Here is a 27,574-nt window from a genome sequence, read left to right as displayed (position 1 = left end):
TGGTTTAACTCTTGTTCTTACCTTGTTCAAACTGTTGGTAAATACGAATTTCTGCATTGTTTTATCTTGATTAGAGTCAAGCTCTCCCTTCAGAATATTTGTATCACTGAGGTGATTCTGGATTGGATTTTTAAGTCAGCCAGCCTTTCTCAAGCTAATAAACATCTCTACGCAATGCTAAAAAGTTGGGGTGCTACAGTGTCTATCACAGCATGGTCCTGGAGGCAGGAAATAGCTAAACTCTGCTAAGTGGATTTCTGTGGCTTAGAACCATCCTTTATTTTCAACTAATGTTTGCAGCTACTTAAGCCTACAGAGACTAAATACCAAGCTATACCACATAGCATCAAGCTATTCCTTTGTGTTGTAGAACATACTTCAGGATATCTAGGGGACTGTATGGTTACTGACAGAATTTTTTTTTTTTTTTTTTTTTTTTATTCTCTGCTAGAATTTGCTTTTGAAAGGCATTGAGATTGTTGCTTCATGTATCGTTACTCTTAACTACAAGACATTACTGATGTGGAAGCGTTGTTAAGTACATTATTCAAGCAAGGATTGGGCTTTATTTCTTCTTTATTTCCACAGCTGTGTGTTGAAGAGGGAGACTCTCTCAAAATTATCTACCTCACCAAATATTGATCAATGCTGTGAAGGCAGTACAACAGGGAGGTTGTCATCTGTGAAATATCTTTACAGAAGAGGTAAAAATGTTTCTGGGAGTGATGACCTTACTGATGAAAAAGGGATCTCCTTTTCAGTCCAGAGGCAGCTAACTGAAAAACAAAAAACATTTTCATTTGGAAATAAAAAAGGAGCAGAAAAAGACTCTAATGATTCAGCTATCATGGCTTATATCAATAAAAATGATCAAAAAATTGAAAAGTTGGATGACAACCCAGGGCAAGCTGGATCTCAAAACCAGATCTCTAAAGGCTCCTCTCCTGATTGTTTTACGGAGAAAGATGAGCCTGAAACCTTTATTACAGGGACAAGAATGACAAAAGCAAAGGTGCTAGGAGATTTAAGTCAGCCTCCAAGTAGCAATCGAGAACAAAATAGAGCTCAGGTATCCAATAAAAAGACGAGAATGGATATCAATGGAAAAGGCCACAAGTCTTCTCCAGAAAACTTTCCTAAAGAAACGAAGAAAATAGTGTATGGAAACCCATCATCAGCGCATCTAAACCAAACAGCCAAGAACTGGACGAGAGAGCCAAACTCAGCCTTGCCAAGTCGTGAGAAGTCATCAGTGGAACAGCAAGAATTTCTGATGGTGGCAACATCAGTAGGAAATCTCACGAAGGTGAATGCACAGGTGCCACTCTCTTATGTTGAAAAAAAGTGGCACAGTGCTGAGATGCTAAGTGCTGGAGTGTCCAAAACAGCCACAGATGTACTGGGGAACTGGCAAGAGGATGATGAAAATGAGATTTCTGATACTGACAGTTCCTATTCTGTAGATTCTCTCTCCTGCGCTTATGCAAAAGCTTTCACAGAGAAACTGAAACAAGAAGATTTTGAGAGAAATAAATGTCTTGCCAACCCAGAAGATTCTGAGAGTGATGACAGTCAAATGTCACAAGACTCTCTGGTAGAAAAGGAAAATAAAGCCAAAAAGCAAAATAAAAGCCGATTTCACAAGTCAAAGGCCCATCATGAGCCAGCTAAGCTTCACAAAAGCAGAAGTGATCACCATGTTTCATCTTTGGTGACATCATACACATCTCATAGGAGACTGGGAAAGCCTGAAAGAAGCTTTTCTCTGGACAGCTTAGCTGATGGAGAAGAGATGCCAGGAGAAGATCCAGTAGAAGAATCCAAATCTGATTCATCTGATGAAGTGCCAGCAGAGATTTTTTGGAAGTTACAAAGTCCTAGATCACCAACTGTACAGACTGAGGAAGACCACGAGTCCAAGACCTGCGACAGAGATACAGAAGGGACAAATTATGATCTGAAGCTGAGCAGTTCCTTTTATTTGGACACTAAACCACAGCCTGCTTCCAGTAATGCTTGCAAGCAGTTGCTGAAGGGGATAAAAGTCTCCTTTGTAGAACAAGAAAGGTCTCTTGATAGAAGACTGTATTACACAAGTGGAAATCCTTTGCTTACTACTGATGCTTGGTCTTCCTGTGACTCAAAGGTTGACATCAGCAGCCCCAGAATAACATCACCTTCTTCCCATGAAAATGTGGAATTTCAAGAAGCTCATCTGTGCTCTTTGAGCAAACCAGAGCTTTGGCTGAAGAAAGATGATCTAAAGCAGTCAGCTGCTGAAGTTTCTTTTGTTTCTGGCTCTAAGCAGATACACAGCATTACTCATTTATCACATCGTGTAAACGAAATAAACACAGTTTTCTCCTCTGACACATCAGAAGTACCTTTACCTGAAACAACAACAACTGCAAGCAGAGTTTCTGAGAGTGGATCATTAAATAAGATTCTTAAGGGATGGACAAACTCTAATGAAAATTCTTCCTTGGGATCTCGAGATGTAACGTCCTCATTTGTTAGCTCAGTAGGACCAAGCTCCTCTTTTCTTCCTATTTCAGCAAAGCATGATTATTATGGGCATTCAAGGTCAAATCATCCTGAACAAGAACAACTGAATGAGTTACCTACTTATAGGTCTACCACTGAATGCACACAAACATTCAGCTGTTTGGAAGGTGCCTCCACTGCAAACTGCTTGTCACTGGTATCTAGGAAAGAGGAGGATTCTCTCCCCACAACTCATCCAGAGCTGCCAAAAGATAACAATCTGAAAAAAACACCTTTTATTTCTGGGTTGCCTATGCACATTTTGGAGCAGAGAAATGGCTGTGTAGATGCAGATTTAGAAGATGATTTCTTCAGAACTTTTGAAAAAGATGACCTGGATGATGACTACAATAACTTGATGATAAAATCAAGTATGACAGATTCAGGCAGTGGAAGTGCATCTGTCACTGCACCTGCTGCTGAATCTTCCACAGGACTTGCTCATGGTATCACCTCAACACAGACATCTGAGGTAAGACCAGTCCAATTTGGAAACCATGGGCAGCTTTTTCCAAGAAGGGAAATACCAACATGTTGTGATGAAGGTTTCTTTCTCAGTGACTTAACAAATAAGAACTGCTCTCTAGTAAGCAGTCATGAGCTTCAGACCTTGGCTGGACAAGGAGCAGAATCAGCTGTTATGGTAGGTCTCCTCAGATCTGGGGAGAGCAATTTGGAAACAATGCAAGAAATGGATTATGAACAAATATCTGCAGAAGAAATAACAACAGAGACAGATTTTTCCTCACAGAAGACAACGTATCAATGTAACCCTTTAGTTGTTGCTCACAGTGCAAGTTATGATCAATCTGCAACACCAATAGAGATGTCTCAAAAAGAGATTATCTGTATGGAAACAAGCACAGATAGCTTGGCAGAGATTGTGCCAGAGGTGCCTTCATTCGGAGATAATGAAGAATACGAACCAAAGGATGAAGACTTGTCTTCACTGAATCATTATGAATTCAAAAGCAAACCTGTTTCAAAAAATTATTCCCATGAATGTGCTCTAGCAGACAGTCGGTCAAGTCGCTTATCCCAACAAATTTCAGAAAATTCTACATTATGTGTTGATAATATAAGAGAAGAAAGCAGTGAAAGCAAAGAACACAATGTCTTGAGTTCTCAGGCTGTAGTTCAGAAAGAATTTTCATCCCAATATGAAAACTTAGTGGTAAATGAAGCAAATTATCTCATAGTGGATGTAAATGGCAAAGATACTGACTCCTTCCCTGCTGCCATTTGTGAGAATACAAATGATTTTCTCCCAGAATCCAATTCAAGCATATTTTACAAAGCTTCAACAAAAGCTAATCTTTTCCAAAGTGCATCTGAGACTGAAAATTATGATAAATTATTGGAGCATGTCACAACAGTGAAAGGAGATTGCAATGCTACATCTAATCTTACTGTGGAAGTCGGTGCCACAGAAAGTTGTTCTGATGTACATTCTGGCTGCCTTTGTACAACATGCTCTTCAAAATCAACAGGGCAGAAAAACAGGACGCATAAGATGACCGACATTTCTGTGGAATTTGATGCAACCATTCTCTTGGAAACAGAACCACAGAACAAATCTTTACTTGAATCAAGAGAAGAGAATGAAGCCTTTTATGAAAGTGATTGCCCAGAGGATATCTTGCTTGTTGAAGATGATGTAAACTCAGAGTCAGGAAGACTATTTGAATACAACACAAATACATCAGCTACTGTTTCTCAAGAGGAGAGTCCATATATAAATAAAGAATCCAAGCTTTTAAGAAACCCAGAAACCCATCCAGAAGAAACTATGGTTCCTTATCAGAATACAAAAGCAAACACTGATGAAGAAATAACAAAATTAATCAATAGTGCAATCGACTTAGAAAAAAATGCATTGGAAATTAAATCCAGACAGGTTGAAAGTTTACCTGACTACTCGGTAGCCAAAGTCCAAAGTGTAACTGAAGACAGGAGTGGAGAGGATTTTAAAGGCATTAGTCTATCTCAGAATCCAAAGAAACCTATTGATGTTGTAGCTTGTAAAGTTCAGCCTGAGTTTTATACAAATCTGTGCCTGACACGTGAAGAGGCGGACAAAGATGAACTGCAGGTAGCCAGCACCGGGGTAGAACACACTCAGGAATCAAAAGCGCTCGTGCATTCTGGCAGCCAACATGAAACAAGCAGCTTTTGCCAAAAAGAAAAAAGTGAGAAAATAGAAATAGGTATGTATTCACCAGAGTTCTTTGTTGCTCCCAAAAACACTCCTTCAGCTGTGTGTTCCCACACAACAGGTACTACTCAGAATGCTCCAGGCTTCCTTGATACTTGTGAGGGGCTTTTACAGATGAACAGAAGAATAGAAAATGTGTTTAATACAGAGGACATAGCTGCAACAGTACTAATTGCAAGTAGGCAAGGAAGTATTTTAGCAAAACCTGAAAATGAAGGACAAGTAAATTCTGGCAATTTAATTGAACACCGTGTACCAAACTGTTTGCCCCAGGAAGACAAGGTTAATGAATGTGAAGAGACTGGGAGTGAAGAACAAATTATCATGACAAACACCAAGGGGCTGATTATTATGAGGCAAGAAGTCATACACACAGATGAAAATGTTTTATTTACTGAAGAGTCTCCAGCTCTACATCAGATATATTGTGACAGAGATGACAAAGAGGAAATTTCAAATCAATTTAAGATCCCTGAAAGGTACCTGACAGCTTCAGGACTAGAACAGAATATACTGTTAGAAGATGATTCAGGATACCATGATCCTACTGAAATGAGTGAAGATGGTGGCTCAGTGACCTCTGTTACAGATACAAGAAATGCAGTCATGAAAGATATCGATGCATATGAATATTCAGTTGATGATAGTACTGGTATTGACCAATATAGAATTGAACAAGAATTTAAAAGTCCCCACATTAAAGAGGGCAGCCATACGTATATGAGTTGCTCTGTGCGATATCCTGAGCATGGCACTTTAGAAAACTTGAATGTAAGTATCATTAGAAAAAGACCTGATATTTGTGAATTGGATCCAGTAGGCCCCAGAGTTGAGGAGGAGAAAGTGCATTTGATGAGTCTACTACAAATGGCCAAAACAGACAAAGAAAAGCAGATGTTTGTAGAAAACGCAGAGGAGGCAGAACTGATCATTTTACAGAACCTGAACGAACTATTCCCTGAAAACAAAGACAGCTGCCACATGACACATGATGACAACAGATTAAATGAAATCTTAAGAGAAAGCCAGTGGGTGTCTACCAGCTTTTCTAGAAATAATGAAGATCTCAGCAAGCAACAAAAGCCACCAGCAACACTGAAGTCTACTGAAAAAAACCAAGAAGGTTCACTTAAAGACTTCCCATGCCAGCCTGTAAATCACCTTTTATATCTTGGAGTAAGTGATGATTCCCATCTTGTTCAAGATGTTCCCACTGCATTGAAAGGGCATACAAAACCATCTGACAGCAGTGTTGGAACTGGAGCTGTTCTGCCTTACTATGAAACATTAATGGAGAGTGAGGTCTGTGTTGGTACGCCTGTTACAGTCAACAAAATGGGAGAAGACAAATATCTTTCTGATAAAACGCAAAGTAAGAATGTAGGTTTTCTGCAAACCAGGACCACGCAGGACAGGCAGGAGGAAGAATCCTTTGTATTTAGCAATGCACCTGATTATGCCCTATCTGGGCAACCTGTCAATGAGAACAGCTCTTCCACTCCCTACAGTGCAGGTGGTCCTGAGTCTGAAAGACTTGTACTTCAGCAAGGGCCCAAAGTAAACTCATTTTCCTTGGAAAAATTAGATTCTTCTAAAGATATAATTCAGGATGTTAACAATGCTCATGAAGAACACAGTGTGGATTTGATGGTTAATAAGCTATCAAGAGACTGCCTTAATTCCATAGAAGATACAGCTGAAGAAGACAAGGGTACCATTGAGCCTGATTCACGGCTCTTGGATAATTCAAACCTGCTTTCTTCTTCAGAGAAAGAAGTGATGGAAGATATAGGGGGGGAAAAAATGCATTCTTTACTAGAAATCTCTTCACAAAAAATTTTTCACAATGTTAATACAACCCAGAAAGTACTTCCCTCAGGGAATTTATCACAGCATGCTGAGAAGGAGAATTTTTTAAGCACAAGCTATAATACAACAAACAGTAAAAATGAAAATGCAAAGTTTCCTGGTGTAGCTGGATATCAGCATGAGCCCAGAGAAGATCAGGGACACGGGACTTCTGAAGAGTGCTGCCTAGACCAACTGGGTAGCACTGTTTCTGAGAATGCTTCAACCCTTTCAGACGGCCTGAACAAGTCTCCGTGGGAAAATCCACATTATAGTAGAGAGTTTCTAAATTATAGTAGGAACCTAGGCACTTCTGAATATTCTTCTGGTCTCCTGAATCATCCAGCATCATCTGCAGATGTTTTGATTGTCAGCAACAGAGACAAAGGTAAAAATGATGCTGTTCTCTCTGAAGAAACAAAATACTTTGAAAGCGAATCAGCAGATTTAAATGTACCTGTAACTTTTCCTGATGTCTCTCAAAAAGGAGATGAAAGGAAAAATAACTCTGCAGTTGCAGAGGCCACATATGCTCAGGATAATAAACTCCCTGAAAAAGTTGTGGGAACAGATCAAAAGGAGAAAATAATTCAAGGTTCTTTCCAGAATTGCAATGACATGGAAGAAAATAAAATTCATGAGTACTCAGAACACTACAGTAACACTTCCAGTGTGACGGTACCAGAATTGGGCTCACTTACTTTTCAGAGCCGAGGACAGACTGGCAGTAAAGAATCAAAGTCTCTTCAATCCTACTTTGCAGAAGATACTCCAACTGATACACCATTTCAAAGCTCCAAGAACTTCAGTGCTTTTGACAGTTCTTGTTCACTTGATGACTCAAAATCTCTAATATTTAGTCAGCTTGAGGACTCACTTCAAGACATGTTCTTGACTGAGCAAGTGTCCTCCAGTTCTGCAGATGTGTGCTCTGTAAAAGAAGATTTTCCCCAAGCATTTGCAAGTGTCAGTCACCCATCCTTAACACCATTTTCAGAATCTTCTTTAACTGCAGATATAGGCCATGGTGAAACTGGCACGTACGATATTTCACATACAAGTATAATGAAGCATCCTCCATTTGCTGTTTTGCAAATACAAGACACTCAGTCTGATAAGGCTGTGGTATTTGATGAGCCGATACGTGCTTCAGGAAGTATTTTACTTTCTCTTGCAAAAGAAAACAGGCATTGTCCAGTAGCAGACACAGACTCTACTTCATATAAAAATTCTGCTGTAGATGGGGAACCTGTATATGGAAGTAATCGTAAAAAATTTGACAATGATATAAAAGTTGATCAGCACCAAGAAGCTTGCACAGGACGCACAGAGAAAGTACTACATGATAATTCTCATTTATTACCATCATTACCTTTTTGGGATACTGGAAGGGCAATTCTTGTTAAAGAGGGACAAATAGGAAAAATGCTTAACAGAAATGAGGAAGAACTGCATTCAAATACTGAGGCTGAACATTTTGCCGTAAAGACAGAGCAGAGAAAAACATTAAGTAGAGAACCTGTCGAAAAGCAAACTAATGTATCCTCAAATTCTGCAAATGAATTAATAGGCTCAGAAGTTACAATGTTGGAAAATCCGTATCCAGGAGATGTTGATGTGGATCCTGAACACACCTGCAATTCATTTAGTCCAACATATCCCACATACAGCAGACACACTGATTGCAGACAACTGTATCACACTGTCTTGGCTTTTGAGAAAAAACCTGCAGATCTGCAAGATAGTTGTCAGTACGTACCTACAGGGGAACAGGTAGAACAGGTGCCAGATAGAACAAATACAGATGGTAGAAAAGAGATTCTACTTTGCACAAATAATACAGGTTCAAGCGTTGATAGCCCTGCTGATGTTGCTGATGCAGACAATTGTTCAACAACGGGAGACGCTATAATGAGGAATAAGACTCTGAAATCAGAAAGACTAAAGTTTTCTGTAATGAATAATGAAAGCACCTCCGTAAAGTTTTTACCAGAAAACCACGAGTTGCCTCCTCAAGAATCCAAACTGGTGCAATTCAGGAGCAAAAGATCATATTCTACTACACGGACTACAAAGAGCTGTAAACAAAGTGATCAGAGACCTTATTTACAAAGTCACAGACTATCAGCGCCAGCTATTGCTGTCTTCTCTGATATAGAATATACTTTGGAAGCTTCATCTAAGGCAGATCCTTTGTTATATTCCGCATCTAAATCACTACAAGATTTAAATATGAGTGTAGAGCCTCCATCGCCAACTGAAGATGATCTTCATGGAATTGAAAGATATTCAAAGCAGCAGGAATCAAAGAACTTTCTACAGGTTAAATCTAAACCCAGATTTCAGCAAAGAATGGCACAAACTAAGAAGCTTGCAAACTGTGATCCCAAAAATTTACAAAATTTTGCAGCAAGAACCCAAAGCAGCCAGTCTTTAGAAGACCATACTACTCAATCGCCATCATCCTTACTGCACACAGCTCACAGTTCTGTGGCTGCAGAAGCTGATGTCCATTCAAAGAGTAGTTCTGTAGCTCAGTGTAGTGAAGGGAAAGTTGAAGAAGCTGGATACCAGCCAGAAGCAGATTTATTTTTGCAAGACGATAAAGATACAATGCATTTTAGTTCGAGTGATATCAACCCATATATTCATCCATGGCAACAAGATGGATCGTGCAAGATTGGCTGGAAACAGTATGTTTTTGGAAGTGCAAGTGATGTCTCTTGCAATCAAATTCCTTTAAACCTGGAAAATCGTAAAGTTATGAGATGTTCCAGTGTAGACAATGGATTGAATTCTCAAAATTCTCCTTTTCATTCTCATCTCAGTTCATATGCTACAGCAAAAGTTTTATCGAGCACTTTAAGCAGCATTGAAGGTCTTCAAGGATGGGACAATGTCAGACAAGGCATTCAATCTGCATACTCAAGTGACAGTACCAAGCACTATAGCAACATATCCAGTGAAACATTGGAAACTAATCCAGAAAATAACACTGCTGAATTGGAGAATCCTTCTGCACCACCTGGTAACTCTTCAATGCAAGTTGATGAAATTGTACTATTATATCCTTCTGAGTCTGAAAGGTCTTCCAAAAAACTACCAGGGATTACATGTGACCACGGAACACAAACAGCAGCTACAGGAAGGTATAAAAGGCAGAGAAGACATCAGAGAAGCTATACGGATGTTTCTGCAAGAAAGCAGGAAACAAACAGAGATTTATTTCATCAGCCTTCTTCTTGGACAAGCGTGCAGAACCTGTCCATGCATCTGTCACAGCTTCTTCAGAACACTTCTGAGCTGTTGGGAAACCTCTCCCAACAGAGTATTATAGATAATGAGCAGAATACAAAAATCAACCAAAGAGGGACTGAAAAGGCCATAAAGGCTACTAGATCAGATAGCTGCACTCAGACTACAGCAGATGTAGGCACTCAAACTGAGATTTTGGAAGAACCTCAAAGTAAACATGAAGAAAAACAAGTGGAGGCAAAAATGGAAAACGAATTGAGGGCAGCTCAGGCAGTAAATGTTGATTGGAGAGGAATAGGTGCAGATGCAGTAGGTAAGATTCCCAAACGGAAAGAGGAAACACTTTCTCTTGAAGAAAGAACACACGAACGAACAGGGATGAGAAATCTGGGCAACCCTGACTTCCATGACAGTCTTGACAGCATTTTGGAAGACTCCTTTATGCGTCTGCCTCTCTTACCCAGAACCTCCACTCCTATCTTAGATTTTCAAAAAACATCATTAAATACACAGCAGAATGTTGCTTTTGCTAGTACCAGAGTTTCATCTGTCACATCATCTTCAGTGAGTTCAGGGCAAGATGGTTCTTCATGCACTGTAGTTAGTAGCCCTACTAATAGCACCTCTCAATCTCCAGCGTCTTACGCTCAGGATAAAAGAAGCGCTGTTCCAGCAGAAAGAAAATTTTGTTACAAGAACACCCTGCTAGTTGATAGGGCCTCTTCCCCTATTCTTACTCTTAGTGCTAGTCCGAGCAGCCAGACTGCTTTTAGCAAGTCTGTCTGCCCTGTTAAGGAACCTCTCGCATATTCCAGTGATGCTTCAAGTCCCCTTCACAGCCAGAGAAAGCAGAGGGCAGGTCCACAGTCCAGCATGCAACCTCACGTGGACAATTTTTCACAGACAGAAACAGACAGTGAATCTAGCACTTCTAGAGAACATAAGGGCATAAGAAAGAAATCTGGAAGTTTCTCAGATGAGAAAGCAGCCAAAGAGCTTTTAGGACAGGATGGTTCAAAAGACTTGGAACAACAGCATAGACTCATGGTTGACACCCACACTACCATTTGTGCAAAACGACTGTATCACTCTCGCAGTATGTTGGAGGTGTCGGGCCACAGGGAATTTTTAACAGGTGATCTCAGAGACCGCAGTCCACTGGCACGTTCGCTTCGTTGTATGTACGTCACGAGGGGAGGAAGAGGTTCTTCAGCTGGAATTGGACACGAAAAATATATTGGCAATTCTGATACTGCTTTGATTCATAACTACTCACCTCCAAATGCTGACTTACTTTTTAATCAAAAAATTAGTGCCACTTGTTTGAGTAAGACAAATGCTGGTGTGTCCTCAGAACCTCTGGTAGAAGCATCTTCTCTACAATTTCACGATTTCTGGAAAAATGAAAACAGCTGCCCTGCCCCGCTCTCTGATGTGAGCGATGTACAAACTTCCTTCCAAGACGACAATACAGATTCTGTCACTGAAAGTGAATGTGACACTGAAATTCCTCTCAACAAAAATACTGCTTTTGCAAAGCCTTACAGGCCACGGAGCTACAGTCTCCGTGACTTACCCATACATAATAAATTTAGCAACTGGTGTGGTGTTAAGGGCAGCCCTCCTCCTTCGTTACTCAGCTTGAGTGGCAGTGTGACCGATTTACAAAGTCAGGCAGAAAAGAAACCTAGAAGCACACGAGGATCAGAAATGGAAGGAAAATCCCAGCTTTGTGACAGCAGGAGCAGAGAGATCGAGAGACTTCAGAGAGAGCGTGCTCAGATCATGTCTGGCATTCACCTGGATCTGCATCAGCACCCCCTCACTGTGGAACTGACCGAAGCAAAGCTCAATTACGGCATCGGGGAAACGGACGCCCTGCTGAGGGTCCTTCAGAGCGGAACGGCTGATGACCTGGTGGCGATTCCAGTGAAGCAGCAACTTTATGAAAGGTAAATTGCTTAAAGTAGTGTCGTATTAAGTATTTTGAATACACTTCATGCAGCATAAATAACATTTAGTAATGAGCACTTAATCATTTAGTCACACTGAGTGAACTACATGTGAAGAGATAGAGTATTAAGCTTATTTTGTATACAGTTAAGTAATGCATTTAAGAAAAAATTTTGGGGTTACTTCAAGAAAATAAGGAAAAGTATAAGAGTCAGTGTAATAAAAATCTAGTGTCACCCCACTCTTAAAATTCCTAGCAGCTGTGAGAGTGATCATGTGTACCTGGTGATCATGGGAATATATTTCATTGGTTTATTGCAATGTAAAAATAATTGATTCATCCCATTTATGGGAATATCTCATTCATGCTTCTGTGAATAAATGCTGCTGTATGAATATGCAAAAACAAATTTAAAAAACCATAAATATACAAAACAGATTATGAAAAAATCAAGATCCTAGATTCTTGCGATTGGATTATAGAACTCGGTTTCGGAAGCTGTTGTAGCTAAAAAAATTTCGGAGTAGCTACATTAGTCTCCATCCTCAATTTGCCTCTCAGCCATTACAAGCAGTAATCGAGATCCTCTTATGCATTTCCTACTGTTATAAAAGCAGTGGAGTTTTAGAATTTCTGCATCACCTGTCAGCATGTGGCCGAAGGGATATTTGCAAGGGGAGTGTATGGTATTCGATTCCTATAAATTTTACATCACAAAGCTACCTAATATTGAAGTGTTTTAACAAAGCAGAAAATGTAATTTTGCAGGGTGTGTTTTGTGGCTCTAATCGTGTTTCCCTGACAGACACATGAGGACTATTGAAACTCTGAGGAAGGAAAGAGAAAAAAGGCTGCAAAGATACCAAAGAAGCCGAAGTCTGAGTCCTCAAAAGCATTTGAGCCTGTTGCAGACGCTGGATGCAAGTCAGAGGGATCTGGATCTCCCCAGCAGACGCCGAGAATATCTGCAACGACTGAGAAGAGATGTGGTGGAAAATACCAGGTAGGGCATCAGAAAGCTCGCTTTTGGTCTGATGTCCATTAACAGCGTTCACAATGGGCGCACATTAATGGCTCTTACTGACATCTGAGACTTCTGTAGCAGAATTCTTCTCAATGCAGAAGTGTTAAACTTTGGGATAGAAAGTGCTTTCAGGAGAAACGTGTGCCTGATTTTAGAAAACATTCATTAAAATCTTCCGTCTCGTTTATTTCAGTCCCTAACAAGTGTCTAATTTATTTTACATGTATGATGTATGGGGACAGCCAAGTATTGAGTGATGAATCATTATAGACCCATCTGTCGTCTTACTCCTTCACTAACTTAAAAGCCACATGAAATAGTTACGTTTCATGTTAAATATCAAAAAAAGTTCTGCAACACTTCACCAGTTAGAATTTGAGTTTCTCATCTCCCACCATATCCCCTAAATGACTTTTGCTTCCTTTGTGGTAGGTCAGGAGACAGTTATTTTTCCAACACAGTTATTTTGCGTGTGATATGCCAAAGTGGTAACCTTAGATCATATGGAGAGCTGACTTAGAAACCAGTGATTGTGCTGGTTTCTAATCTCAGTGGTAAACTGGACTTGCAATCTGAATAATTTTCCAAGGTTAATGTCCATGCAGCCTTTAGTGAGCAAAGAGAAGCTTTTTGGAGGCTAATCTGGTAGGTTTTAATTGCTTTCCTGGCAAATTTTCCTGTTCCATGTTGAAAAATGATTTTCTCATGGTATTTTGTCGGGTGACCCGATTTCCAGTAATTATGTGTGTTTTCCCCCACTTACCTGTCCTTACAGAGTTCAAGAACCAAAACGAAGAAGCATTCAGCATCCTTCAGACATTGAACTGTTGCTCCGAGACTACCAGAGGGCACGAGAGGAAACCAAAACTGAAATTGCACGAGCTAGGGACAAACTTCGGGAGAGAGCTGAGCAAGAAAAAAGGCGTATACGGGAGCAAATATTTTCTCAGTTACAGAAGGTGAGCATTACAGAGGAAACCATTATGCATTATTCACATCAATGAATTCTTTTAAAAGAAACTTTTCCATGGCTAAGTAATTCTCCCGTTTGATACACACCAGCATAGAAAAAACAAAGAATTAAATGCAAATTTGTGCTTAAAAAAAATCTCAGTAATACCGAACTGATACTGTTCATGCTTCTGAACTACATCTTCCTGAAGCCACGTTTTATGTACAAGAAACTCCTAATGTTTTCTCATGGAATCGAGCTTACACAGCCATCCTGTGGGGCATCTGCCCAGTCTATTGAAGAGTTTTGCTAAGGTAAACCAAGTTTATTTCAGTATGTACTTAAACACAAAGGCCTTTATTCTTGTCTTTTTTCTGTTTCTCTTTTTAGATTGTCCTCTGTGTGTGTATTTTTCCTGTACTTTTTTTTCTTCTGCACTTGTTACCCATCTTGCACAGTCCAAGTGTGTGCTTTTTTCTCCCAGATGCAAGGACAGTACCTCGCTAGGATGTGTCTGTTCTGCCCAGTCTCTGACTATACCTTTTGTCTGACTGACCTTTTGTCCCTGCCCGACAACGCAGCTTCAATTGTGGCTGCAGACCTCCTCTCCTCATACGTGTGTATGTGCTGCGAAATGTGGTGAACACGCATTTCATTGCTCTGCACCCTCTACGGCACCGCAGATTCAGGCACCTCCACTGGATGACTGGATCTTAGCACATCTGCTGCCATATTTTTCTTGTGAAATGTAGACATACTTCACCTGAGTTGGAAAACGAGGCTTAAACTGCCCTTGAAAGTATAAATAATCTTGAAGGTCTCAGTATTTTCTTATTATGTAATTTTTATTTCATCTTTTTATGTAATTTTTATTTCATCTTCATTGAGTAGTTGCATTGGTTAAAGTAAAATCTTCAGTCTTTAACAACTACGTTTGACCAGCGGGTTAAGTCAGGGGCTACTCAAGAAGTAGGCAAAGAGCAACAAATGGGACTGAAGAGAGATCTTTTTTTGAACTTCTTTTCCCCCTTAAAAACAACTTAGCATTGGTTTGATAGCCTGGACTCTCGTGTGTGAAGAATAACAACAGCAGAAGCTGCCTTTTCCCAGACTGCCAGGTTTCACGGGGTGGTTTGCTCTATGGTTTATATAATCTTAGTCTTTCAAACGAGCCTCCTTATTCAGTACTTTCTGTATGGCAACAGCTTTTGTCCTATCAACACTCCTTGAAAGAAACTGGACTTCGTTCATTATTCCTCTGTCATCTTTCAGTGCTGTTATCATTGATTTGACGAGCTGTTGTGCAAGGTAAGCTTTGTGTAGTTTTTTGTTTGTAACACTGAGATACCTATTACAGGAAGAAGCAAGGCTGAAGACTCTTGCGAGTACAAGCACTTTATGTACAGACTCCAGCCTCAGCCTTTCCTCCGGCCCAACGTCTGGTTACAATAGCAGTAATACTGCTACGTACACTGCAAGTAACCTCAGCAGCCAGGAAGGGCAGGTGAGAGACAACTGGCCTGGGAGACGGCTGTCTCCTGTTGCTTCAGTAATAACAGAGACATCACGTAGGACCAGAAGCCTTTTTTGAGATGGTTCGTATTCTGTCACAGCTATCGAGCAGGACATGTTTGTGTCACCAGTACACAGAGGGTGACACAGGGTGGAAGGAGCATTACCATGTAATTGCAAAGGACAGCGACACTTTTATTTTTCCAAGTGTTTGGTTGGGGTTTTTTTTAACTCATAGGTAAAAACCAGGTACTGTTACTATTGTCAGTAATGCCACTATCTGTCAAATGTTTTAGAAACAACAAGCCTTTTCTTGTGATAAACCAGAATCTGACATTCTCGGTGTGCCTCCCTCAATGATGCATACATTGGCTTAAGAGTTTTTGTGTGTGAACATGAACTGTCCTGAAGTTACTTTTTGGAGTATGCACCTGTGCTGGCTCCTCACACTTGGTTTGCTAAATTTCCTGAGTCAAGCTATCATTTCATAACCAGGGGAAAGGCAAAGGAGTTACCTTATGATAAAGAGAAGCTTCCAACCTTGTAAGGCAGAGTTGCTACAAATATTGCACTTGCTATGTAACCGAATTTATTTTCCCACTTCACACCAAAAGCTCCCACTTCTGCTCTTTCTTAAATCAGGTTTCTTCTGGAAATGCTTTGCTTTCAAGAGATACCCGAGGTCGTTCAGCTGTTAGAAATAGTCAGCTTTATGTGTTAGAGCAACTACAGAAGGATTCAACGTTTGGTAAGTAAAACATATGTCTGTGTTTGATTGTATCCCAAAGCCCAATGAGATTTGTTATTTACACAAATCAAAATCTGATTTGTAGGTATTTTGAGGATGGTCCCTACCATTACATGACTTCCAAAAAATACTGTCAACCAGTAGCCAAAGCATGCTTAGAATTTCTTGAAAAAGTAAACAGTGGTTTGGTCCCTCTGAAGTTGGTCTTTGGATGCGGTAACATCAAAGTACAGTGTTCTGGGGGGATATGAGGATAATGCTTTGAAGGAACCAAGGAAGCATGGGGAGGGCTAAAGCTGCAACGAGTATCGGATTGTACATGCAAGTTCTTATTTTTACCCTCAAGACTGATGTTGCCTATTCTTCTTTTACTAGCTTATATGCGGTAATCACTGGTAAACTTGAGTAACGCAAGATGTAACTGCAGTGTAATTATCAATACACGGATTGTCTAGACAAGGGATGTTATCAGTCCTGCGTCAGGATCAGGTGGATTGGGTGCTCTAACGGAGGGTTTAAGTTCCTACAGCTGCAGAACAGTGGTGGGTTTCCTTTTTATTTTTTTTTATTCCCCTATGGCTTTTTTGTTTTCTGCAGAAGCCAGCAGAATTCAGCCAGCCCTTCCTTCTAGCAGCATCAGTTGTAAGTTCACTCAAGGATTAACTGTTTCTGTCAGCTCCTCTTCAACAAAAGGATACCAAGATTTATCCAAACATATCTTGGCTAATGCTACCACCGAGGTAAGTAAATAAGCAGAGTTTTCACTTATTCCTATCCCTCCTACTGGAAGTTGCAGCAAAAATGGGTGGGACAAGCCTTGCTGTTCTGCACTGCCAACAGTTACCCCTGTCAGTTAGAGAGAGACACGCTGAGCAATTGTAAATGGTGGGGGAAAGGGAGCCGGGCTGCAGCAGTGGGGTTCAGAAGAGACGGTTGCGTGTTAGCTAAAATGTTTGAGTGAAGCTGACGAAACTGCTGAACTCCTCTAGCGTCCAAGAATTCCTACAGCACAGATTTTACATATCTGTGTACGACAAGATGCGAGTGTGTAGTTAGAAGGAAAGCATACCAACTTTGTATTTCAGATCAGGTAGAATCACTTCAACATCATTTGGAGATACGTGCTCCCCCCATCTCCCGTTTTCTCATAATAGTTTAGGTTACTATACAGGCCTAGGCTTGCATATATTCTCTGCTGAAGGAGAATATATGACAGGCAAGTCAGTCTGGCTGTTAATACTCCCTAAGGATTACTAGCACTGTAAAACTATTTGTGGTAAAGCCACCTTAGTAGAAGATAGTGTAGCGGCATGTAAAAGCTGAACACAATTTATAGTTTATACAACTTTCTCTTACCTGTCCACTTGTCATTGTTTTCCAAGGTAATGGCGGCATGCTCTCATAACCTGAGGAATCTCTACACATGCCAAGCAGCGGCTGGTTGGAAGTAAGTTTATGGCAGGTCTTTATAATGGGAGGCCTTTTTATGAACTTGGCCCTCTTGTGTGCAAATACCTTTCATTTGTCTTTGGCAGATATCAATGTACAGAAAAAGAGGTGCTGATTTACTACAAAGTCTTTCCTTCAGCAACAAGGCACGGGTTTCTGGGAGCAGGAGTGATAGAAAGGCCTCTTCCCTATGTGTGGGGCCTAGTGAGAGATCCTGGCAAAAGGCACTTGTACGACAGAACTATCAACACAGCTCGAATACACAAGAAGGTAACCAGCCACATTCAGCTGGGTGAGTATCACCACAAACTACTGGCCGCCATTACCATTATGTGCTTTTCTCAGCCAGGAAGAAATTGAGAGGCATCTTATTTCATTTCTTCAGGGTCGAATGAACAATTTCATTATTTAATATGGGAACTTCAGTTTTGCAAGACTTTTCCAAAGTAAGGATTAATATTAAACACATCTGGCTGCAGAAGTACAGCTAGAGACAGTGGTTTGAAAGTCAAAATAAATCTTAAGGGGCTTGAAAAAGCATCTTAATGACACATTATATCGTATTAACTGGAGCTCTGCTCTTAGGCAAGAAGAAGTCAAAATAAAATATGCCTGTGCATTTAGGGGGTGGGGGGAAATTGTGACAAGTTAATGTCATCAAAGTCTAACTAACTCCCCTTTTTTTGTTTTTGGGTGTTTTTTTCACAGTATATTTAGTGACCGATACCTCCCTATGTTACCTAAAGCAACCCCGGGATTTCTGCTGCATTACTGTAGAAGCCAAAGAGGTAAAGTGAACATTCTCTCTGAAGCACAGAGGAGTAATTGGGCTGAAGGCATGGTTCGGGGACAAAGGAAGGGAAGTCCATGCTCCTATTTCCAGAAGTGACAGTATAATAGGAAGAAAAGCCATGCTGATATGACACAAGTGAATTATGTATAAAACCCTCTTGTGAATGACGCTCGTCAACCAAGCCCCATTAGGCAGTAACACAAGTGTTACAGTGTATTCTAGTTACAAACACGCAAGATTATGACAAAAAAAATATTTAATAAATAACATAAGAAATATTATTTCTTATTAAAAGAGCTCTTTTAAGTAAGGAATATGAGAGAGATGCCTCATGGCAAACAAAGAAAACATTACTATATGCATAAAAATTTTTTCAAATTGTCATCTTTACGCTTTGTCACATGCAGGAGAACTTGTCTGTCTTGGCTATTCAGTCTGTCCATGATGCATCCATGCCTCACCCTTGTAAAGAAGTGGTGAGAGGGGAGATTTTGCCAAGTGCTTGGATACTGGAACCTGATGTAGTGAACGGAAGAGATATCACCAGAGTGATTTACATGGCACAGGTAAGATTTGGCTGTATGTCCAACTGTGAATGCGAAAAGCTGCTACATATCAGAACACTTAAGAGCTGGTAAGTAACAAAAAATATAATCCTCATGCTACGCTCCATGAAGTTTATGAAGTGACCATAAAAGTCACCTCCACTTCACACTGTTTTCTAGCATAATGTACAGCAATGCAGAGAGAATCTTATTAAGATTGCGTTTAAGCCCACAATCCCAAGTTTTTACAGCATCTAAAGCTGCTCCCTCGGATACCAAGACTCTTCTGTGAAGGTTTATTAACAATTTTAGTAGATGTTGTGTCCTCACGCAGTGAGCCAGTATGGAGAGCCTTGCTTGCATTTTCATCTTGCTGTGGACACAGGAAGTCCACCTCAGGTTACGCTATTTTCAAATGGAAATACTTGTTAACTTTTTCTAACTGAAGTCATTAATTCTTCACACTTAATAGATACAAAAGAGAAGTCAAGATTAGGATTCCAGTTAAAAATAAGAAAATCCTGCCATCCATTTATTACAGACTCATCTGAAAAGCAGGCTCCCTTTGAGACAGTGGTACCAAGTACTTAAAAATGTCCAGAAGAGAATACCATAATGTGTATAATTTATTTTAAAGTGCTCAGCTAAATGGCATTAGTCCTTTAAACTTATCTATATAAAAGATGTTTTTAAGATACAATTTAAGAAATAGTATCTTTAAATTACAGTAATTGGTATATGCATTTTACAAGGGGTATGTGTGAATTTTATATGCGTTTTATATTGCACTTTAGTACATACGTATACATTTTCAGTAACACTGTCTCAAACTAGTAATATTTAGTCTAAGCTCAAACTCAAAAGCAGTGTGGGTTATACCTGCTGAAAGTAACATCAAACAGCAAAGCTTTGAAAGTCTATGGTGTTTTGGGAAGCAAAAGATACAAACCACACAGTAATGATAGCATTTGGCTGTAAACTACTTTTGTGCTCAACATACCCTTGCAACATCAGAGCTATTCCAGGCTGGAGCAGCGTTTTGTTAAAAAACAGGTACAAACCCCAACATAGCGGCCTTTCTTCTGATTCCTGCAGGTGGATCTTGGTGCCCCGGCTATCCCCGCAAGGCTCCTGAGTTCCATTGCTAAGCGACAGCCTCTGGTGATTGCTCGACTGGCACACTTCCTTGCTAGTTAGTGTTTGGTGCAAAACCGGACACTTAGCAGCAGCTGAAAGTGCACGAAGAGACACAAGCATCTGTAAGGGTCATGTAAAATGCTGGCTCGTAAGACAGTCACAATCAAGCCTCACTTGAGGAGCCTCACTGCTACCGCTGGACTATACAAAAGCATAGTTAGAAAAAAGGATCATTTATTTTAGCCAACGCTGCTCAGAAGAAACCCAGCAAGTTTTATGGGGAACCTGTCCTGGAGATAGCTGTGGGAAACCTCCACGGAACAGCAGGGAGGTGCGCTCTCTCTATAAAGAGCGGAGGAAGAGACTTTGCTTTACAACAGCCAGCATCTTACATGCGGAAGTGTATTAGTTTATTTCTGTTTCCAAGGCGCTTCAAAGATCAACCTTCTTTCTTTAAGAAAGTTTAGGCAGCAGTGAGAAAAAGGCAGTGGAAGCAATGAAATGCACTACAAACTGGAAACAGTACATGCTTTTACAAGCACTTGAGTAGAGCTGCAAAGCCACTTTCTAATGTTGAGATAAGCATCAAATGCAGAATTGCTAGCAGTGTAGATAAATCATTTAACTTAGCTAGCTGGCTATACTTGCCCTTGAGAAGGGAAGTTAAAACAGCACGATATCCACCAGTCATCCTGCACCCTGGATAGGTTTTCCTCATGTAATTGGCTGACTACTCGCAGCCAGTATAAGGTATTTCAGGTTGCCACTACACTATGCAGCATCAGTGGAAACCACCACACCTCAGGACACAGTTTTACTGCACTGCAGAATTAGGTGCTTTGAAATAAACACACCAAACTGACAGTTGTAAACAGTGACACTTCGTCATTAATAGGGAGTAGTAGTACTGAGTAATCAGCTTGTTTCTAGAATTTAAACCCTGCAAATGAGAGTAGCTCCAGCATTTTTCCACAATGGCTTTTTCCCATCAGCCCTTCCACACTTTTACCCAAATGCACTAAGAGTTGAAAATCGAGCCTGGTCAGAGTCTTACTGCACTTTGCTCATACCGTGACCCGCTGTCTCACTGCAGCGAATGCAGACTCTGCCCGTTCAATTACCTCATGGTATTTCTGTTGAACTTAGTCCAACAATCCTGCTGTCAGGCTTTACGTGTTTGTTCAACACGCTCCTTAGTTTGGTCACACATTCCTAAAATTAAACAAAAACACAACCAACTCAAATATCTGGATAACTTCATTTTGTTCTTCAGCACAATGGTAAAGAATCACTTTAGATATCTAAGCAATAAAAGCTGCTAGGATATGCTTTCTTCAGATCAAAAAAAGCCCACATTGTTCAAGAAGCTGTTGCACTTTGAATTTGTCAAGTGAGAGATAGGTAGTCAAGCATCCACCTTACCAGAGTCAGCGTCTGCTACTTTAACACAGTTACTTTCAGTAAAAGATGCATTTTCCCAGCATACAGTGAAGTTAGTTAGCTGCACTTTCTACCTTTGAGTTCAAGAGCCAAGATCTACTTTTACTCTGTCTGTCTTTGCACAGGTATAATTTTGGCCCTCAGCTTCTATGTTACATCTTGTTATTAATAAACTAAGTTTTAAAAGAAAAGATAATAGCTATTTTAAATTGATATTTAAGAAAATAGCAGTTTTGAGACATACCAGCCCAAGGCTTCCCCCCCCTAAACTATACCAGGTAGGAAAACAAAACTTTTCACTTACAAGTTTGCTTTGTTTTATCTTCAGATGGTCATGGTTACAATCCCAATCCCAATCCCAATCTATTACTTTTGGTGAGGCTCAGCCTTTTCTTAAAAGCCTGCCAAACTGAGTCATGGCATGGTTCACTTCTTCAAGTGTCATGCATCTTCCATAGCCCCGCAAGAAAAAAGGAGCAACCCATCACAAAGTTTTTTGCAACTGAGCAAAAAGACAGATTTCCAGATTTGCAACCCGTCCTGCAGCCCCCCCGCTTTTGGTGGAAACTGAGAAAGGAAAAGCGAACAAGGCAGTACATAAAAGCCCTAGAAAAAACAAGCAGGAACAGCAGCTCTGTCCCCAGTGCTGCTTCCATGGATTTCCAGAGGAGGTAGGGGAGGTCTTCATACAATCCACTAAAGAGTTGCTCAGTGCTTTGCTTTTTTTCCCTTTTATTTTGGACACGGCACTAGTGATAAAGTAGTTTTTGTAGGAAAAACATCTAGGGGGACTCCTGTTGATCAACGATGCCAGTGCCTACGAAGGAGAATGTCTTATTGTACAGTGCATCAGATGTTTATTTTTATATATACATAAGATTTTTTTCTATGTTTACAAATTAAGTTATTTATATATGCTTGTTTTGAAGCGTTTTTATATGCTATCAAAGCTAAGTTTTATTTTTATCGGTATTGAATTAATATAACTTTTTTTTTAATACAATCTTCAATTGATACTAAAAAGCCTATTTATATGAATGTTTTCTTTTGCAAATATAACATTTTATGGTACCTGTTAATGTACGGCATTGGTTTGTTTGGAAGGAAGAAATAAAAACCCAGCAGATGATACCTAATTTGTTAATCTACAACGGGCAAACCCCAACTTCCTGTGAGTTACTGCTGAGCAGTAGATGATCAAACCAATTGTATTGTACCACCTACTGTTGCATCTCTGCTCTTAATCAAGATTGCTATTTTCATATCCACAATAAATGGTATTTTCTACACAAGAATACATGCCCCATGTTATTTTGCTTTAGCTAAGATACCCATCTATGGAACTATGCTGCATGGAGAAATAACATCAAGGCTAGCTTGGGATAAAAGATGTAAGGCTCCTGCTTACCTGCTGAGGAATGTGCATGGAATATGAATTTGTGGCACAAGAGTCAAGAAGCCAGTCACTGCTTAAATTTGGTTTCTGTGACGCAGTGCCTTGTCCAAGGAAAGGTTTGGTTTGTTTTGAAACGAGGCACTGGCTGAAGCTTCTTCCTGAGTCCAGCTACACAGCTCCTCTGACCTAAACAGCCAGAAGGAAGTTAATATAATGCTGGTTTTCCTCATTTTCCTTTGAGAGCTGCGAGTTTGCAGCAGGAAGAACTGACAGAAGGAAGGCTACACGCTCTGACCTAGCTTGCTGTGAGCTCTCTTCTCCCTCCTGCTCTCCTCCGTGCAGCACCACTTGCACTACAGCTGGAGGCAGCGCACAGGGAACAGGAACGCTTGAAGCACTCACACGAGAGGAGTCTACCAGCCCAGCAGGACCGCAGAGTCACGCACCCTCACGAGTGGTCCCACTGCTGGCTATCCCGAGGCAGAAACCAGCATGCTATACAATTTTTCTAAGGTTTAGTGACAAAAAGTCAGGTGTCTGGCTTTACAAAGCAGCCAAGGCTGAGTAGCATGGGATGCCCAGGAACCAGAGTAACTGCATTAAGACATAAGAGCATGGGAAGAGAGGTGTGTGTTTGTTTCTTACCTGCTGGTTCCCACTGAAGAACTGACTGCCTTCTGCCCCACAGGCCGCAGCTGTGCTCTCTGGACGTAGTAAACTGCTCCCAGGGCTTGGTCACCTTTTAAATAAAAATTTCCAAGCACATTGTATTAGGGAAGGATACTTCAGGTCTATTGAGTTCATAAAACAGCTGTGGCCATGGCATCAACGCAAACAGTTCTACACTACCCAAAGAAAGTCAGTTCCAGAGCTGAGAGCACCTTTTTTTTACTATTGCGGATTCCAGCTTCTTCCCCCTTCCACCACCTCCACCCCCTTATATAACAAAATAAGGTTTTATTTCATGATGAGCAAAGCAGCAGCAGGCCGGACAGGAGATATTACTGTACTTTCTCTGCCCCATGCTTTGTCGCAAGGCACCTTTTCTGTACTTTGCCCCAGTACAAAGAGGTTATATATCAACAGCTTGGACACAAACCAGGACATTTAATCATGTTTATTATGACAAACAACAACTTAAATGAGATCTGCAGCAAAATGTCACATCATAGCCTCAGGGAACAGGCATGGTATGATACGGTGTACTTGCTCATTCAATCCGTATTACCATGCCCTTGCTGCGTACACGGCACGCCGACTGCTACGGACCCTCTGCTTCAGTCACATCAGAAAACCCCTAAAGCGAGGCATGCAGATGGAACATGCCGGATGCAATACAGTGCTTAGTAACCAAGTCAAGAAAAATCTCAGTACAGTTCAGGCACTGATGTGCCTCTATGGTTTCTCTCTCTGTATCACATTGTATATTTTAACAGAAGCCACCGTTCTACCTAATTAGTCCTGTTTCTGGTTTTTCTTAAATCACCGACTCCAAGATGTTACCTTTTCTCACCTGATACAAGGAAGAGGTAAGTTCATTAGCAAGCTAAAAAGCCCCAGGCTTCACTTTGTCCAGATGCTGTTCTTTCTTACATAACACAGTATTTGCTTTCTGGAAAAACCTGCACAAATAGGACACTCCTAGACAAAAGAAAACAATATCCTCACTGCTGGGGGGGGGGGGATCCCATGAGACAGCTAATGACACCTAATCATATTCTGCTAACCACCAGCAGTCCCCACCCCAAACCCCAGTTTAAGGAAATACTTGGGGTGGTGAATGGGAGGTCACACCCGTGGTGATGAGAAAACACCCACTGTCCTCCACGAGAAGGATTCCTTTCAAACCCAGCTCTGCAGAGCAGGTCATGGTGCTTTTTCACTACTTTTTTGTCTGTTCTTCCAGGCTGTAGTATTCTTGCTGCAGCACATCCTGTCTGCTAAAACCCAAACTCAAGGCAAGAAGGATCATAAAAAACAGTGAGTAGCAGCCAGATGCCATTTATGTTCACATACTATAAAAGTGTCTTAAAAAATACTGTCATCTGTCCTCAGTAAAAAATATAAACAGGTATTTTCTCCCTTATTTCTGTTAAAAACCCTAGGAAATTACAAGTTCTGTTTCCAACAAGAGATGGAAAAACACTTAAGCATCTACATCCTTTAAGAATAATGCCATCAATGTTCTGGTGTATATATTTAATATGGTTTAACTTTTAAAATGAGTCTTAAAAAAATTAAAATCAAACCTTCAAAATTGGTCTTACAATGAAAAATAAATATAGGCTTATCTCCATGTCATACAGGTTCACCTTTTCCCTCCCCTGACAGTACAGCCTTTGTTAAAAGACAGCATGAGAAATCACATTAAGTTAAGAGAAGAGACAGCCACCAGGAAACCATCTCTCAGACCACGAAGTAACTTGTCCCCTTGAATCGATTCCTGGGTTTGGTCACAGCCTGTTGCTGCGCAAATACAAAAAGTGTCTGTGAGTCTAAAAAACGGCTGCTCTGAGCCACGATCAAGGTGCTTAAAGGACTTTTGACTTGGAGAGCCACTTGCTGATGTAAATCCTTCAGCATAGTCACCGCGGCAAAATGTCCGTTAACAGAAAGACCAGTGCAGGTTTTGCACAAAGTGACCTCTTATCTGCAGTATGCTCCCAGCAAAGAGCTGACAATGCATTCAGAAACACGAAAAGTTACATTTGCATCTTCATTAGTAATTTTTGTCCACAGAGAGTCCACATCCACTAACTTTGTGCTGTCACGGTACCTAGAGGTTGCCTGGTCAGCTCATAAGGGTTAGTCCTGGGCTCTTCTATATGATGTTCTGATATAAATACTCTGGACAGCATTTCCAGTTCTTTTAAGAAATCCTGTAACAAACAGATACAAACCAGAGAACCCTTATTAACCAATGTCAACAAAGAGGCTTACTTAATTTTCCTAGTAAAGAACTTTACAAGGTGAAACATGTTGTTGATGGTTTTCCAGTGCAGAAACCCAGACAAGCTACAACATTGACTGTAAGGATGAATGCCTGGAGGTCGACACGTTCAGTCTCCCCTCTACCCCCACACCCTTCTCAGAAAAGATCGCTGCCAGTGTAAATGGTTAAACATCTCCAACATGCAAGCGCTCACCAGCCTTGAAATACCGTCCACTTTTTAGCAAGGGACTGGGGTGGTTTCCTACATTTTGACTTGGGCTAGAATAGCTGACTCCTCGCACGTTCTGGTGGTAGGAGGCAGAGGTTTAAATGCAAGTCTGGTCAGTTAGGACCCTTCCCAACATGTCATTCCCGGCTGGAGCATGGCAAACACATTCAGGCTAGAACTGAGAGCTGGTAACTGAGCAGATATCTCCAAACTGTTTTACCATTTTCTGGGAAATATTTCCACTGCATGGGAAATGCTGGGATTCACACAAGTACAGATTTCAGCCAAACACTAGTAACAGTAACAAGCTTGTTGAACCTCAGTCCTGCTGCTGCATTAAGCAGGATCTATAGATAGGGAAGGTTACGGGCTTCATCTACACGAAACAGAACTACAAGGATTTACTCTTTATGTAGCTTTATTTTTTTTATTTCATTTATTGTTCACACACATCTAATTACTTACTGAGGGCCAAGGGTGCTCTTCAAGGCTACGCAAGCAACTCTCTATTTCACTAGTTCTCATTAGTTCATGTTCTACGAGACCATGAAGTACAAAAAGAAACAAATCCCACTGCAAAAGAGAAAAAAAAAATCAACAACTTGAAGAAATGGATTTTGTGTTCGTTTCTTTATCCCTGTACAACTCATGTTTTTCTTCTTGAATCAGAATGCGTAGAGAAGGAGCGAAAGGAGAAAGCCAGGTGTGCAAATGAAGGACACCAAAGAGCAACATCCAAAATGAGTGAACAAAATTCCTTTAGTTCATACACTGTATCCTACCATAAAGTCTCAAAATTTCTAATCCTCAGTTTCCAAACACACCAAGCACTTAATTCCTGTGTGTTCAAGAACAGCTTGAAACATTCTTTTCTTACCTTCCGAAATAAGCTGGCTTTAACCTGCAACTAAATAGGGTTCATAGTCGGGGATCTTGTAAGATAACACCGATATGCATGCAAAAATGAAAGCTGATACAAGACACACAAATGCAACCAATTACAAAATCGTGTGTGTTCAGTCCTCTCAATCTCCCAAGCCAGATGGGCCATTTTGCCATTTGTTCCTAAATTAAACTGTGCCTTCCTGACACAGCCCCCAGAGAGGTATCCAACACTGACGAGTAGGATGCAGTCCTCTCTTTCTCTACCCCTGCAGAAACAACGCCAGCTAACAGCAAAGCAAATCCTGCTGGCCTCATTCACACAAGCAATCAGTTCACACTGCGGGCAGGCAGAACTCCTACATGAGTACATGAGACCAGAGTGGATAACTGGCAGCTCCAGAGACAGGAGTAAGCTTTACCTCTCGATGCTTAACTTCTGCAAGATAACCAATGTTCTTCTTGCTGAAGATCAGCTGCACAGGAACAGGTGTCCCAAAGTCCTCCTTCCAGACAGAAAGCAGCAGTTTTAGAAGGCCATAGGTGGGATTGTTCTTTACACGCAGCCTCTCGGAGCTCTTCTCTGGGGACTTGATCCTGAGACTCAGAGGAACACGATCTGAAACTGTAAGAACAGGAAGAAAGGAGAATCCTCTATAGCTGCATTATTTTCCTTCTACAGTCATCATCTTGGTCCAACAGCACAATTTGCATAGCTG

The 27,574-nt window shown here is 40.7% G+C and overlaps 2 protein-coding genes across 7 annotated transcripts in view; one reads left to right on the top strand and one right to left on the bottom strand.

Moving 5' to 3' along the window:
- STARD9 (StAR related lipid transfer domain containing 9) overlaps positions 1-20,071 on the top strand; it is a gene marked incomplete at its 5' end in the record, with an annotated part of 114,020 nt that extends 93,949 nt beyond the window's left edge. The window contains 11 exons of the mRNA XM_082318329.1: positions 589-11,814; positions 12,622-12,819; positions 13,616-13,799; positions 15,150-15,296; positions 15,947-16,052; positions 16,650-16,792; positions 17,435-17,499; positions 17,588-17,793; positions 18,210-18,289; positions 18,702-18,860; positions 19,935-20,071. Coding sequence (XP_082174455.1) covers positions 589-11,814; positions 12,622-12,819; positions 13,616-13,799; positions 15,150-15,296; positions 15,947-16,052; positions 16,650-16,792; positions 17,435-17,499; positions 17,588-17,793; positions 18,210-18,289; positions 18,702-18,860; positions 19,935-20,036 — 12,616 coding nt within the window. The 3' untranslated portion in view covers positions 20,037-20,071. The remainder of the gene's footprint in view (positions 1-588; positions 11,815-12,621; positions 12,820-13,615; positions 13,800-15,149; positions 15,297-15,946; positions 16,053-16,649; positions 16,793-17,434; positions 17,500-17,587; positions 17,794-18,209; positions 18,290-18,701; positions 18,861-19,934) is intronic.
- CDAN1 (codanin 1) overlaps positions 19,610-27,574 on the bottom strand; it is a 38,039-nt gene continuing 30,074 nt past the window's right edge. For 2 of the 6 annotated variants that reach the window (XM_082318336.1, XM_082318340.1), the window contains 6 exons: positions 27,278-27,480; positions 26,439-26,546; positions 25,589-25,691; positions 23,458-23,551; positions 22,825-22,998; positions 20,058-22,233 (listed from right to left, as the gene is read on the bottom strand). In XM_082318336.1, coding sequence (XP_082174462.1) covers positions 22,887-22,998; positions 23,458-23,551; positions 25,589-25,691; positions 26,439-26,546; positions 27,278-27,480 — 620 coding nt within the window. In that variant the 3' untranslated portion in view covers positions 20,058-22,233; positions 22,825-22,886. Of the gene's footprint in view, positions 22,234-22,824; positions 22,999-23,257; positions 23,552-24,325; positions 25,692-26,438; positions 26,547-27,277; positions 27,481-27,574 lie in introns of those variants that run through there. The other 4 variants (XM_082318337.1, XM_082318338.1, XM_082318339.1 and 1 more) reach the window with 4 other exon arrangements.

This window comes from Platalea leucorodia (genome assembly GCF_965183815.1).
Source record: "Platalea leucorodia genome assembly, chromosome: 7".
NCBI classification, from domain to species: domain Eukaryota; kingdom Metazoa; phylum Chordata; class Aves; order Pelecaniformes; family Threskiornithidae; genus Platalea; species Platalea leucorodia.
Note: the sequence above shows the minus strand (reverse complement) of the source record. Positions and strands in the feature narration are given on the sequence as shown.